Source organism: Papaver somniferum, chromosome 9, assembly GCF_003573695.1.
Source record: "Papaver somniferum cultivar HN1 chromosome 9, ASM357369v1, whole genome shotgun sequence".
Lineage (NCBI taxonomy): Eukaryota > Viridiplantae > Streptophyta > Magnoliopsida > Ranunculales > Papaveraceae > Papaver > Papaver somniferum.
The window spans coordinates 143,354,269-143,369,412 of NC_039366.1; the positions used below are offsets into that span (position 1 = coordinate 143,354,269).

The following is a 15,144-nucleotide window of genomic DNA, read 5'->3' on the forward strand; positions in this document are numbered from 1 at the left end:
GAGGGAGTACTAGTATCATGATGCATGTCGTTAGTTAGTCTAATAGCATACCTGGCAGTGAAATCTTTGTTCAGACTTAGGTTTTGAAAAACATGCATACATATATCCCTTCATATACACCAAGCAGTAGTGATAATAACATATTTTTGGTTCATTGATAGTGTACTATCCAGAAGGTCTTTAACCCAGGCTTTAGTAGTGATTGCAGTATTACGATACTGCAGAATGTGAGTACCCCATGAAACTGAGTTCCACACAGAGACAACAAAATCACAATACAAAATATTAGGTTCAGCTGTTTCAATTACATTATACTGAAATATGCTACAGATAAGGTTGTGATTAGCATTATATCTACCAACTCTAAATTTAGAGGGAATGATATTTTCATAGCATTTCCACAAAAATAACTGACCTTTAGGAATAACAGGCAACCCCCAAATGTCTTATAAATTAGATCATTAATTATCAAACTAGTACTAGTACTAGAATCAGTCGCCCTATATATGATACGATAACAAAATTTTACCGAAAAATTGCCAGATAGTACAAGGCTAAATAAGTCTATCAGATCCTGAAATTGGGATTATAGTATTAAGAATTTTATTGCAATTATCAGAGGTGAAAAAAGCTTCGACCAATTCACGATTCCAAGATCTAGTAGGGGTGTCAATAAAAATACTGACCATATAGGGTAGTTAGGACACATAGGCTCAGACATATCATGGATCCAATTATCTCTAATAGCATGAATATTTAAACCATTCCTAGTTTCCCACATTAAGTGTTTCTCAAGGATCTCAATACCAACACAAATGCTAGTCCAGACCCAAGAACAGTTCTTAGGTTTAACATACTGTAAAGGGTGACAGTTCTTGAAATGCTCACACTTCAAGATTCTGACCAAACGAGCATCAGGGGTATGAATCAATCTCCAGGCATTCTTGGTTAACAAAGCAATATTGAAGTGCTTAAGGTTTCTGAAACCTAGGCCTCCACGAGATTTACGCATGCAAACATTGGTCCATTTTTTAGGATAGATCCCCACAACGATATTCTTTCCCCACCAGAAATCACGTTGTGATCAATGAAGGAAGACTTTAATACGGACCATAACTAATTTACCAGCTTGGTTAAGGTATTTTCCCTTCCAATTAGGTACATACCTATCTAAATTCTCAGCTAAGTGACTAAAAGTCTGAGTTTTTGATCTACCAATGAACAAAGGTATCCCTAAGTACTTATCATCCTGGGGAATTTTCTTAACATTAAGAGTTCGAATTAAAGAACAAATATATGGGTGAACATTTTTGCTGAAAAACAACCAAATTTTTGAAAATTAATGACTTGACCAGAGATGCTACCAAAATCTTTAATAAGGGACATAAGGTTGTTTCCTTCTTGATGACTCATCAACAAACAAAGATGAGAAACAGAAGGAGCCTTTGGTGACTCGGAAATCATGAATCAAGTAGTTTTCTTCTACATGAATGAGGTATCTAAAAAACGCCTCCATGCAAATGATAAAGAGATAAGGAAAAAAGGGGTCTCGGGCAACCTGTTTAACTAATATAGTATTACGCTATCGAAATTTAACTTGTTAGGTTTCCAACTAGTTAACGTAATAATACTTTTTATAAAATAAAATTTATTATTTTAAACTACACAATTTAGTTAGGTAAACTATACGAAAATAATTGTAACCCAAAGTATAACCTAACCGTTTCATCAAGATGGCACACCTAATTAAAATCGACAGTAACTGCGATGAAAAGTTAAATATGTCCGGTGTACTCCAGATCAAATAACTCAAACTTTAGCTGCCCCCTGCTTAATCTGTATCTTTAGACTTGCGCGGTTTCTTTGTCTGCCTCAGGAGGCCTGCAGGCGATACTGGTCTGTCGACGTCAAATGACTCTTGCTTGTCTTTGCACATCGATCTTTCTAATGCAATTTTCTTTACATTTGTTTCTCCTAATGCTTCCAAAGAGACAAAGGTTTTGATGTATGGTAGCGGTACCCTCAAATCCGTTGTTGCATCCAACTTGAAACCCTTTTGTGATATTTCTGTTCTCTGGCTAGGATAACCAAGGACTTGATCTCGACCATTGTTTATCAGTAAAATTTCACCCATCTTTGTAATGGAAAACATAAAAAATCTTATGTGGTGTAGCATTTCTAATGGTATCGTGAACTCTCTCTTCCAACTCCATGACTTGTAATACTTCTTTAAAAAATACAATCGCAGCAGTTTATCAGTGGGGTCATAGCATACATAACACAAACACCCTCTCATAACATAGATTCTTCTTGCGTCATGTATCTGCTCAGTTGGGGCACTGAGAAAGTGGAACTTCTCAGTCGCCAAATCAAAGACCATAATATTCGCGGAATCATCACAGATCCAATGAAGAGCCCCATTAACACACACACCTGTAGGATCTCCAATATACCTCGGCCTTAAGTTGGTTTCTGCCACACTTATCCAACCGCAGCCACTTCCAATTGTATATACCTCTGCCTGTCCTCTGTAGGAGGGTGATTTTGATTTCCGGTCTCCTACATAACAAATTCTAACGACCTTATACTCATTAGTTAAAGGGTGGTACCCGAATCCATGCACAATGTGAACACCATCATCAACGCTTCTTTTCTTGTCGATCAGTATCCCTGGAAGAGTCACGAATTCTCTAGTGATGGGATTACAGATGCATAAAGTTTCATTGGGACTGTGTGCCACCTTATTCTGGTATGCAGGGATGACACTGTATTCGGGCGGCAACTTGAGTGATAAGCAAATCAATCCATTATCTGAACCAACTAGTCCCTGTATTCGTTTTACACACCTGTCTGCCGGAAATTTCATATTGATTGTCTTTATCCGGTAGTTATTAGTCCGCTTGTCACTAATTCTATCACCGTTATCGTGGTACTCCAAATACCAGAAAACTTGGGTGTGTCTGTCAAAGGCCACGAAACTCATCGTCTCAGAATCAGACGGCTTATGCTGCTGCTGCTGCTGCTGTACTAGTCCATGAGGAACATAACCACGTTGTCTCTGCAGATGCTGATACACAAAGTAAGGAGTATTAACATGAAACTGTAAGAAATTTCTCCAAGCTCTGCATACAAGTTTACAATCTAATACCGACTCACCCGGTAACCTAGAAAATATGCTCAATGTGATTTCTGTAGGAAGACTGTTTATAGGATTATAGTCGGCCATCTCCTTTCTTCTAGCTCCAAAACCACTCAGACATTCCTTTATATACCTGACTGACTTGTTGGAAAGAAAATTGTGGGTTTCCTGTTTTCGGTCAGTTTCCTAATCCAGTTAGGAAAGAGTTCATGAGTTTCCAAATCCGGTTAAAGAAAACCAAAGGAGACTAATACTTTGTGATCAAGTTTGTGTTTTCTACTAGAATTTTGTTCTTGAAGTAGGAAAGATACTGAAAAAAGGATCTGTCAGACACAAGAGAAACTCCATAGTCAAATGACCCTAGAGAAATTGTACAAGATCCAGAAAAAATTGTAGCTATGGAGGCTGCCAGACAAAGAGGCTGACCATCAAATCAGTATAAGAAATTGAGACTTCTGGAAGAAAATCCTTCGTCCAACAGATCTGTTATTCCACTATTTCCTTACAAACCAAAGTGTACTAATTGAACGTAAAATCTTCTGCCTGAATTGAATCTTATAGAAGCCAACAAACAACATATTTACCCCCATTGAACGTAAAATCCATACACACTGCATTGAAAACTTGCAACGATACTAATAATCGTGACAACATGCAATAACTTTAAAGCAAAAACTCTTCGTAGATAAAACGACATTATATTGGAGACCATCACGAGTAGATGAAACTAAGGCCATATTTTATCTCACAACCAGAAATAAGAACTTCCTACTTAAATTAGAGTTTAAAAGCGAAACAAAACATAAATCCTACATTTAAATTAGATGTAATCAAAGATTCAAAAAAATTTAATTGCAGCATATACCTGAATGAATGGTGTTGTGTGTATCCTTGGCAATCTGCATTCAGCAGCTTGCTTATGAATGTTCACATAAATATGTGTTGGCATTATATCTACTGCAATCAGCAAGAGGGAAAAGTATTGCACTCACGACTCCAATGACAATATCAATGATTACATCTCAAGCCTCTGCAGTAACAATGATAATAAGATCAATATATTTGCCGAATCTATAACATGCATTTGTACTGATCAAAAGCAAATCCCAAAAAATTATCACTTATTTTGACCAAAAAAAGTATACAAATGATCCTTGTAAACCCATGAAATAGATAATTCAACTTAGTTATGGCAAAAGTCAACACTCTAATCTCTGCAGTCTTAAGGAAAGATAACAGTCAACAAGAGTAAAGCTGATCGATAATTCACACTAAAAAGAAAAGGGTATAGTGAAGAAAGGAAAGACGACTGAAGAAGTCAAACATACAGTTGTATATCACATGCTATATAAGAGAAACAAGAGGATGGAAAGAAGAGACTCAAAATTCAACTATTATATGCATGGGTGTTGAGCAATTGATATTTTTCTGAGTCCACAGTTTTGCTAGTTCAATTGCAATATACTAAATATGTGATATTGATGCTACATGTATTTCAAATATGCGATACTGGTACCAAGCTCTGAGTTTCTAGTGAAATTTAACTCTCTGAAGCACCAAATATGCGATACTGATGCTACAAGTATCTCAAATTAGGACTATAGGCATGAATACCTTCTCCATAGCAGCAGCATCTGGAACAACCACATGGAATTTGCATCCATAAGAAGGAGCCGCAGTTGCAAGACTTACAACAGTGCTGTCGGCAAAGCCCTCGGTAGCAACTCCTTGCAAAGGCTCAGCAGAAACAAGAGCCTGTTACAAAATTCAAACTCATGTAAGTTAAAACTACAGAGAACCAGAGCAATATCTGAAGAGCCTTTAGGGCATATAAAAAAAACAAGATAGATTAAATCCAAGGACTTGAAGAGTTCAACGTCTCGTGAACTTTAGTACATGCCCTTTTTTCAGTTGCAAATGCATGCAAGACTTGCATTGATAACACACAAATATGGAACAAATTGCAATGACTATGAGTGAAACTTATGAATTGATTTTTTATATTTTCGAAACCATATATAACTTATCCAGAAGCCAATTGATCTAGAATCGACACACAAGTGCAGTTTACAACAGTTAACCAAACTTTAGGTCTCCGCCCTATTTCAATATTTCCAAAGCTCAGATTGTAGAAACATAGCTAGGTACAGGGAAGAAAGGGAATCAAAACAACTAGAATTAGGTACTTTCCTTGCGCTTAGTAACATTGCCAAAACAGGGCCTCAAAAAAGCTAGACCACAGTCACATAGATAAGGCATGAAGACGTTTGCTCCTTCAAGTTGGTGTAAGCAATAGGAGGGGAACTTGTCGAGTGTAAGTGAACTGGTTCCAACACATTAAAGGAAAAACCACCAGAACCTAAATAAAAATACTAGGAAAGACTACTTCATAAAAGACAAACAAGATGCAAAAAATATGGGGAAAACCAACCATAAGAACTTGTAAGTATCATCTTGTTTCAAATATTATATATCTTAGAATTAACCTGGACATATCAATGAACGGCCTTGTAGCCCTTCTTTGCTAAATTTCGGGTTTCTCGTCATTTAGATTCTCAGCAATCAATGTAGTTCAGCCATGATCTCCTTCTAAGTACTATGAGTAAAGAGGCTACTGCTCTTAATCATAATATGACTTATGGCAGTAGGTAACACTTCTTGAAGAGTGAAGTCAATCATTTCCAAATCCAAATAACTGTTAATAGTTTGTCTAAATGCAGCAACTTCCAACTGTCTGGCATACAGTAACACCAATGTGGCAGCAACCATAAAGAGTTTAACATAGGCAAACAAGATAAAAAATTGTATCAAGAGATGCAGAAGAGTGGTGGTACAAGTTGAAACCTTCGTAGATATCTTCTCTCCCTGCTTAGCTTTCAAGTTTCAGCTTGCGGGAAGCATCGGTTGCAACTGACCTTCAAAGTTTATGCCTGCTTATCCACGTCCTGCAAAACAAGTAGTTTGAAACTTCATTAAAATATGAAATATGACAAAACAAAGATAACCACGGAAAGTTCATTTGTGTATGTGCCGGTGCATAAAGCATTCGGTGAAGAAAGATTTCAACTGCTAATATATAGTTAAGGATTGAGAATCATGAAGTCATTTCAAGAAAATGAAAAGGTTACCTCCTCCGCGTATCCACAAACAAACACCATAGAGATAATTAGTTTGTGTATAAAATTGCATACTAAATGAAAATAAGATGATATATAGAGATCAAGGACGAGAGATTACAACTATGAGTAGTGAGCTTAAGAGTCCTGAGGAAATATCGTAGGAGTACTGCATCAAGAACACAGTGTATATAGTAGCACACAAGGGAATTTGACGCAACAAGTTTTCAAGTACGGACAGACAAGCTCCGCATAACAAGGAAACATGTTGAGATTATTAGTCCACATTGTTTAGGCATCTAAGATCCTGCAGTTTATAATCCTTTAGGGCCTCTCCACTCAAAGCCAATTGTTTTTGAGTTGGATGCCCGCAGACTTTAACATGGTATCAGAACAGGCTATTTGCAACGAGTCTTTGACCGTGCCTTTACTCCGCGTCACCCGATTTATTGTCCACGTGTTAGACCCGACGAGACTACACGTGAGGGGGCGTGTTGAGATTATTAGTCTCACATTGTCTGGACATCTAAGATCCTGCAGTTTATAATCCCTTAGGGCTTCTCCACTCATCGCCAATTAGTTTTGAGTTGGATGCCCGTTCTAACAAAACATGACTCATAATCCTGAAGCCCAGTACAGGTTTCAGCTGAATGTATCAAAAATCAACAAAGTCAACAACAACAAAAATTACATGAATTCTATGACTGAGCTACTTAAAACTCCTAAATGTAAAGCAAATAGATAAATCTTCTAGACTAACAACCTAACCTTGGAATGAGGATCATTACATATCCAACTTAACATTACCCATAGATTCAGTGACATCAGTAATAATAATGAAATTAATGATGAAGTAAAAAATTCATCATCACCCAGAAAAGTTTGAGAACTGTTGGTTGTTTGGGTGATAAAAAGGAGAGGTTTGTGGATGATTTTGTAATGGAGAAGTGGGAACCTATTTGGTTCTACTCACTCTCTCTCTTTCACTGAGTTGAAGAGATAATACTAACTCTTCTACTTGGTCTACAAAAGACCTTACAACTTGTGGATGTCCTACACCCACTACGTAACTAAATATAAAATTGACACTCCTAATACACTCTAACATTACATTACTCAACAATATCCCCCCTAATGTGATGTTCTTCTACTCCTACTAGTTTATGGAAATGTTGAAATTTTCCTTTGGGAAGTGCCTTGGTGAATATTTCCGTCAGTTGGTCTTCCGTCTTGCAATACTTGAGTTCTATTTCACCATCTTCAACCGCTTCTCGAATGAAATGGTACTTGAATTTGATGTGCCTTGCTCTACAATTCTCAACCGAATTTTTGGACATAGCAATTGTCGATTTGTTGTCACAAAAGATTACGGTGCTTTCTTCTTGCTTCTCTTGAATGTCTTTCATGATTCTTCTTAGCCATACAACATGAGATGTAGCTATTGATGCCGAAATGTACTCCGCTTCCGCCGTGGATTGAGCTACGGTTTCTTGCTTCTTTGATGCCCATGTGAATATACCCGAACCAAGAGAAAAAGCATAACCCGATGTACTCTTCATGTCATCAATACACCCTCCCAAGTCGCTATCACAATAGCCAACTAATTTGACATCCAAATTTATTGAATACATGATTCCAAAATTCATTGTTCCTTGTATGTACCTCAACAACCTTTTTTCCGCGCCAAGATGTAAATGACTAGGTGAACTCGTGAACCTAGAAAGCATACTTGAAGCAAACATGATGTCGGGTCTTGTATGTGTAAGGTACAAAAAGTTTCCAATAAGACCTCTATAGTAAGTCTCATCAACTTTTCTTCCTCCATCATCTTTCTTGAGTTTCTCATTCACTACAAGTGGTGTAGATGTGGGGTTACAACCAAGCATGCCGAATTTCTTCAACACCTTTTCGGCATACTTGCTTTGAGAAATGAACACTCCATATTCACTTTGATGAACTTCTATACCAAGGAAGTACTTGAGCAAACCCATGTCACTCATCTCATATTTCATCATCATTTATCTCTTGAATTGCTCAATCATATGAGCATCATTACCCGTAAAGATAAGATCATCAACATACAAGGCAACGATGAGAATAGATGTACCTTTTGTCTTCACATAAAGTGTAGGCTCACTCTTGCTTTTATTTAAGTTTTGCCTTTTGAAGTATCCATCTATCTCACTATACCAAGCTCTTGGTGCTTACTTGAGGCCATACAAATATTTCTTCAACTTGTATACTTTGTCCTCTTCACCTTCCACCACAAAACCTTATGGTTGTTCTACATAGACTTCTTCATGTAGTTCTCCATTCAAAAATGCCGATTTGACATCAAGTTGATAAAGTAACCAACCTTTTTGGGAAGCCATAGCAATCACGGCTCTAATGGTGTCAAGACGAGCAACCGGTGCAAACGTTTCATTGTAGTCGATACCGGGTTGTTGTGAGTATCCCTTTGCCACCAAACTTGCTTTGTATCTTTGAACCGTTCCATCCGCATTGTACTTCACCTTGTAAATCCACTTCACACCAATAACTTCTTTGTCACTTGGTCTTGCTACCTTCTCCCATGTATCGTTCTCGTCAATGACAAAAACTTCTTCTTCCATAGCTTTTATCCAAACCGGTTCTTTTGATGCTTCTTCAAAATTTTCCCGTTCAACCACATAATAGTTACATATTTCATAAACTTCAATCAACCTTCGCAACTTCTTTGGTGCCGACGGTGGTGATGTTGATGCACTAATACTTGGAGACATACTTGGAGATGCTCCTTGTCTTGTATTTGGAGGTGTTTGAGGTAGTTCTTCCTCATTTTCTTCACCTTCTTCAACTTCATTTGTTTCTGAATTTTCTTGATCTTCATCAACAATAATGGTTCTCTTCTTAATTTTACCTTCTTCCCAATTCCATGAAACTCCTTCATCAAATAACACATCACGACTTGTAATCATTGTGTTGTTCTTCAAGCTATACAACCTATAACCTTTTGATTGGAGGCTATAGCCAAGAAATATACACTTATCACTTGATTCATCAAGCTTTGTTCTCTTCACCTTTGGAATTTGAGAATAACACAAACTACCAAAAACTTTGAGATGTCTTACCGATGGCTTTCTCCCACTCCATGCTTCAAAAGGAGTTTTATCCCATACGGCTTTTGTTGGACACCTATTCATCAAGTAGACGGCGGTGTTGACGACTTCGGCCCAAAACACTTTAGGCATACCCTTTTCATGAAGCATGGACTTCGCCATCTCCATCACGGTTTGGTTCTTTCTCTCGGAAACACCATTTTGTTGAGGAGTATAACCCACGGTTAGTTGCCTTTCCAAGCCTTCATCTTCACAAAATTTATCAAACTCTTTGTTGTTGTATTCTTTGCCTCTATCACTTCTCAAAACTTTGATGTGGTGACCACTTTGCTTTTTAACAAGGCTCTTGAACTTCTTGAAGATGCTAAAAACTTCGGACTTTTGTCTCATGAAGTACACCCAAGTCATACGACTTAAATCATAAATGAATAAGATAAAGTATCTATTACCTCCATGAGTTGGTGTCTTCATTGGTCCACACACATCGATATATACCAAACCAAGAAGTTCATTTGCTCTCCATGCTACACCTTTTGGGAATGGTTGGCGATGTTGTTTCCCAAGTGCACAACCTTCACATACTCCATCTTTGTGGTTGATATGTTGTGGAAGTCCTTGCACCATGTTCTTGTTGGAAAACACCTTGAGACCATTGAAATTCAAATGCCCAAGTCTTTTATGTCATAACCATGTTTCATCAATGGTTTCCATCCTCAATGGAACATTCTTCTCCTTTTCAAAGATTATTGGAAAGCTTCTATTTTTCTCCATCTTGATACTCTTCATGACTTGTCTCTTGTTGTTGTGCTTCTTGTCATAAATGGTGCAATATCCATCTTCAAAATTAACCGCATACCCAAGCTCCACAAGTTGCCCAACACTAAGCAAATTTTGTGCCAAATCCGGAACATATAACACATCTCTAATGTATTTTGCTCCATTGATAGTTTGCACGCAAATTGTACCTCTTCCGTTAGCTTGAACCATGTTTCCATCCCCCATCTTCACTAGAGAGTTTATGGATGTATCCATGTCAACAAATAAGCTCTTCACACTGGACATATGAGTTGTACAACCACTATCTATAAACCACGCTTCACTCTTGGAAGTCACCAAGGAACTTTGACAAGCATAAAACAAATTTTGTTTTTCTTCCACTCTACCGGCTTGTTCTTCATCTTCTTTGTATCTACAATTTTTCTCCAAATGTGCATACTTCTTGCAATTGCGACATTGGGGTTTTCCTTTGTTCCAACAATTCTTCTCCAAATGATCATCCTTCTTGCAAAAATTGCACCTTGGTACTTGAGACGAATCACTCTTTGTGTAGTTGTTGGAATTTGCTCCTCCTTTCTTCCATTTTCCCTTTCCTTTGAAGTGTGATGTTGATTCACCCTTGTACTCATTTTTGTTTGTTGCTGAATTTTTTGAGTTCAAGCTCAATTTTGATTGGAAAGCAATCTCAATTGACTTTTCAGAGTGTCTTAACAACCTTTGCTCATACACCTTCAAGGATGCCCATAACTCTTGTGACTTTAATGTTGAGAAATCTTTAGTCTCTTCCAAAACCACCAAAAAGGGTTCAAATTTCTCCGGCAAGCATATCAATATCTTCTCACAAATTCTTCTTTCTTCCATCATCTTACCACACATCATCATATTATTAACAACTTCAACTACTCTTGAAGAAAACTCATTCAAACATTCATTCTCATTCATTTTAAGATTCTCAAAATCTCTTCTATATGAATGTAATTTCAATTCTCTTACCTTCTTATCACCTCCATACTCTTGTTGAAGGATATTCCAAGCTTCCTTAGCTATAGGAAAATGGATTACTTTTGGTAGAATAGTGTCTCCAACTCCTTGTTGAATGTACATGAATGCTTTTGTATTCTTCTTTCTACTCTCCTTAAGTAAATACTTTTGGGGTTGTTCTAGAGTTGATGTATCTTCAACTTCATCATACCCATTTTGTACAATCTCCCATACATCTTGTGACATGAACAAGGTCTTCATTTTGATGGCCCAAAAATCATAATTTTCTCCATGAAAAAGTGGTATTGAAGGTTGTTGAATGTAGAAATTTGAGTTACTACTACTTGTCATTGATTTGGTTGATGATTGATTGAAGAAATTGGATTTTTTCTTTTCTAGATCTAGATTTTGAAAACTCTAAATGTTGCTGATTTTTTTGATTTAATGGGTAGAAATTGATTTTTTTTCACTCACCAAGATCAAATCTAATAGATTTAATCTCTAGATATCAATTGTTAGTTGTTTGGGTGATTAAAAGGAGAGGTTTGTGGATGATTTTTTAATGGAGAAATGGGAACCTATTTGGTTCTACTCACTCTCTCTCTTTCATTGAGTTGAAGAGATAATACTAACTCTTCTACTTTGTCTACAAAAGACCTTACAACTTGTGGATGTCCTACACCCACTACATAACTAAATATAAAATTGACACTCCTAATACACTCTAACATTACATTACTCAACAAGAACTAAAATTATTGCACAAAAAAAAGTAGAAGTGGAGTCACGTGCGTTGCACGTCGACAAACCATAGTTTTTGTTTGACACTTATCTTCCATTTTGGTCAAAAAATAATATACAGAAAAGTCCATTACTTTACTTGACCGAATAAAATTAATGTTGTACAATATTGCATGCAGTGAAATGTTCAGGTGTGTTTTTCATCAGCAGAAGTGTTCAGGTGTTGCAAGAAAAAAGGGAATAAGAGCTAGGCTTCCCAGTTTCTACGAAAACTGAGAATTTGCAATAATTTGCATCTATAAATAGTATAATTTATCAAATGAACTCTGATTATGAAGAAGCTGCTTCTCAACCATAGAACCCTTGAACATCACTTGATCTGTATCAAAATCATTGCTGGGAGTTGCCAAATGTTCTTAGATGGTGAAGATTGAATTACACCAGCAAGGAAGCGGAGTCCTTGATTGGACTTGGAAAATTGAACACTACCCGCTGACAGTCTGAAAATTGCTTTTGGCATCACAATTCAAGCAGTAGGGATCACCCTGATCATCTTCATATTAACTGGCTGAAGAAAAGAAAAGGTTGTAATGAGATCTCAACATTGCTGAAGAAAACTACCACATACATAGTTGTCTCCATTATTCCGGAAACATATTCTCGCGATTTATTTAGTTTTATTCCACTAACCAACATAGGATCTTAAAAATTTCCCCAAGTTCAAGAAATTTATCATTTGAAAATGCACACCATCATAACTGATGTGTCTTTACTGAGATGGTCTTCCTAGTTCCTAAGACATGTTACTATATTATTATATCTCTGTATAGATTTGCATCACTCCATCTGTAAAACTTGGCAATTGTAGAAGGAAATACTTACTATCAGATCCAAGTCGGGGGATATGGATCAACAAAGCGGTTGTGAAGAACTGAAGCACATTATAATTGCCGCTTCCCGTTTCCACTTGATGCAGCTAAATTGCAACTGTCGGGCTCCAACCAACTTCCCACATCCGAAAGCTGCTCTGCACCCTGAGAATATCTTGGTGCGGTACATATTGAACTAAACCCGGGTAGTACATACAGAAGAATAAGCACTACAATTCAAAAGTGACTTTAGAAAAACGGAAATAAGAATGTTATTTTATTTTCAATTATGAGTAACAGAATGATATTTCAAGATGGAAATAAAAAAAAAGGGAAGAGCCACAACCAACTCAATCACTTGACACACATAGCAATCAATGAAGTGTCATTTTCAACAGAACAGATGTGACATTAAATTGATGCATAAATATATGAAAAGGAAACAACGTGGTTGAATTGATGTGCCTGATGATTCTATGACAGTTACATGTTTCGCCTCAATCTTTGGTTTCATTTCCTTTCTATTCACAAGTAAGAACACATGTGTGATGCACATGCTTGAATTTTACTCATCCAACAATACTAAATTTGAAAGCAATGGAAATTTTTTTCCTAAAATAAAAATTTACTATTTTTATTTATACTCGTTACATAGATAATTGAAAGAGCTTTTCAAATATATAAATTTTACAAAAATCCGTTGTCGATTTTGAAAGATATTAAAAATTTTAAGATTTTGATTTATTTTTAAAACAATGGTATTTATGTAAATATGTAAGAAATAGGGACAACTAAGTAATTTAGGGGGTCTCCTACCAAAAATACCTCTTTTCTTTATATTAGTAAGATAAGATGGACGAAAAAACGTATTTAGTTACAGAATTCTTTAAGATTAGCCTCCATACATCTTCTGCCTTCTATTACGATGATTCTATCAAACAAATGGATATACAACTATCTGTCCAGGAAATAATATCCCAAGACGTCCAAAAAGAAATATAGTGTGAAGTGGAATGAAAAGAGATTATGAACAACCCAGATTTGTTACCTTCACGATTTGAATCTAAAAAATTATCACATAAATGGATTTGTTCAAGAATATCAAAATTTTAACTTTCAGAGATATGAAAAAGTATGAAAACCTAAAATCCCAGTTAACAAGTTATAAAATGATCGTGAAAATGCAGTTGTTGTTTCTAATCAAGCCATTGAGAAAAAAGAGATCAAGAAAATGGAAAATGAGGTTTCAAACTAAGTGCGAGTAAATAAAAGTGTAATATTAAAACCCTAATTGCCGATTTGGGGGAAAATTAAAACCCAAAATAAAAGAATTTAAAATTACTAAATTTTGTAAAAGATCAAACGAGTTTCATTAGCAATGCTTGCTTTACAGAGACAGGACTACATAAAGGAGATATCCGACCGTTGACGGTAATAGCTGGCAAACACTCATAAGGTCAATGTATGAGCCAATCAACTAGAGACACATGTACTCTGTTAGTTACACAAAGAATTCAGACAAGACATGCTCAGAGAGAGCAGTAAATGTGACTCAGACAACTTAGATAAAATGATACTTAAATCACCCTCCCTCAAGCACAACTGGTTTCAGCACCTTGAGCTTGGACTTCAGAAATTCAAATCTTGGAGTTGCTAATCCTTTGGTTAAGACATCAGCAACCCGAGCATCAATAGAGTTGTATTGAACCTGAAGAGCCTTATTATGAATTAATTCTCTGATAAAATGAAAGTCAATGGCTAAGTGTTTCATCCTGCTATGAAACACAGAATTGGAGGCCAGAGCAACGAAGCTCTTATTGTCACAGAGAATAAGAGGAGGATCAGGGACAAAAATGTGAAGATCTCCAAGTAAATTGACATAGCCAGACAACTTCAGCTGCTGTAGAAGGCAAAGATCTGTACTATGCTTCTGTGATTGATCTGGCAACAGTAGTTTGTTTCCTAGCTGACCAAGATATAGGATTTCCACCAAAACACACACAATAGACACTAGGTGATCTTCTGGTAGAAGGATCACCAGCCCAATCTGCATTTGTATACCCTTGAAGTGCAGTGAAACCCTGTTGAAAGTAAATACCATGACCAAGAGTACCCTTAATATATTTGAGAATCCTCTTAGAAGCTTGTAAGTGGCATGTGGTGGGTGAGTGCATAAATTTACACACTTGATTGACAACAAATGAGATATCTGGTCTTGTCCGGGTCAGATATTGCAAAGCACCCACAATGGATCTACACTCAGTAGGATTTGCTAATAATTCACCATCATCCTGAATAAGTTTGAAAGAAGCAGGAAAAGGTGTAGAACATGGTTTAACACCTACTAAATTTGTTTTCTCAAGAATCTCAAGAGCATATTTTGTTCGAGAAAGAAAAAGACCATCAGAAGATATTTTAACCTC

The 15,144-nt window shown here is 36.5% G+C and overlaps 3 protein-coding genes across 4 annotated transcripts; all 3 read right to left on the reverse strand.

The window, feature by feature from the left end:
* Nucleotides 1-1,710: 1,710 nt before the first annotated feature.
* On the reverse strand, nucleotides 1,711-6,697 carry LOC113313960 (F-box protein At3g07870-like). Of its 2 annotated transcripts, none has more exons than XM_026562729.1 (5): nucleotides 6,268-6,697; nucleotides 5,984-6,084; nucleotides 4,754-4,894; nucleotides 4,005-4,169; nucleotides 1,711-3,067 (listed from the first exon to the last, which is right to left on the reverse strand). In XM_026562729.1, the coding sequence occupies exons 4-5, from the start codon at nucleotides 4,086-4,088 to the stop codon at nucleotides 1,832-1,834; spliced, it is 1,320 nt and encodes a 439-aa protein (XP_026418514.1). In that variant the 5' UTR covers nucleotides 4,089-4,169; nucleotides 4,754-4,894; nucleotides 5,984-6,084; nucleotides 6,268-6,697; the 3' UTR covers nucleotides 1,711-1,831. The 2 variants fall into 2 exon arrangements, with proteins under 2 accessions (XP_026418514.1, XP_026418513.1); XM_026562728.1 differs by having other exon boundaries at nucleotides 1,711-3,325.
* On the reverse strand, nucleotides 4,155-8,246 carry LOC113312659 (uncharacterized mitochondrial protein AtMg00810-like). The gene is made up of 4 exons (XM_026561393.1): nucleotides 7,495-8,246; nucleotides 7,229-7,325; nucleotides 4,754-4,894; nucleotides 4,155-4,169 (listed from the first exon to the last, which is right to left on the reverse strand). The coding sequence occupies exons 1-4, from the start codon at nucleotides 8,244-8,246 to the stop codon at nucleotides 4,155-4,157; spliced, it is 1,005 nt and encodes a 334-aa protein (XP_026417178.1).
* A 1,788-nt stretch (nucleotides 8,247-10,034) lies between these two features.
* LOC113312660 lies at nucleotides 10,035-11,462 on the reverse strand. The gene is made up of 2 exons (XM_026561395.1): nucleotides 10,659-11,462; nucleotides 10,035-10,454 (listed from the first exon to the last, which is right to left on the reverse strand). The coding sequence occupies exons 1-2, from the start codon at nucleotides 11,460-11,462 to the stop codon at nucleotides 10,035-10,037; spliced, it is 1,224 nt and encodes a 407-aa protein (XP_026417180.1).
* Nucleotides 11,463-15,144: the final 3,682 nt, after the last annotated feature.

What these genes read in the sequence shown, in the direction of transcription:
- LOC113313960 (XM_026562728.1), bottom strand. Translation starts at nt 4,088, where the DNA reads ATGCCAACACATATTTATGTGAACATTCATAAGCAAGCTGCTGAATGC. An exon ending in ACACAACACCATTCATTCAG is followed by an intron (nt 3,326 to 4,004) that starts GTATATGCTGCA and finishes TAACTGGATTAG; the next exon opens with GAAACTGACCGAAAACAGGA.
- LOC113312659 (XM_026561393.1), bottom strand. Translation starts at nt 8,246, where the DNA reads ATGGGTTTGCTCAAGTACTTCCTTGGTATAGAAGTTCATCAAAGTGAA. An exon ending in GATGGTGAAATAGAACTCAA is followed by an intron (nt 7,326 to 7,494) that starts GTATTGCAAGAC and finishes TTTTATATTTAG; the next exon opens with TTACGTAGTGGGTGTAGGAC. An exon ending in AACTCAGTGAAAGAGAGAGA is followed by an intron (nt 4,895 to 7,228) that starts GTGAGTAGAACC and finishes ATTTTGTAACAG; the next exon opens with GCTCTTGTTTCTGCTGAGCC.
- LOC113312660 (XM_026561395.1), bottom strand. Translation starts at nt 11,462, where the DNA reads ATGACAAGTAGTAGTAACTCAAATTTCTACATTCAACAACCTTCAATA. An exon ending in CAAAGAGTGATTCGTCTCAA is followed by an intron (nt 10,455 to 10,658) that starts GTACCAAGGTGC and finishes GTGACTTCCAAG; the next exon opens with AGTGAAGCGTGGTTTATAGA.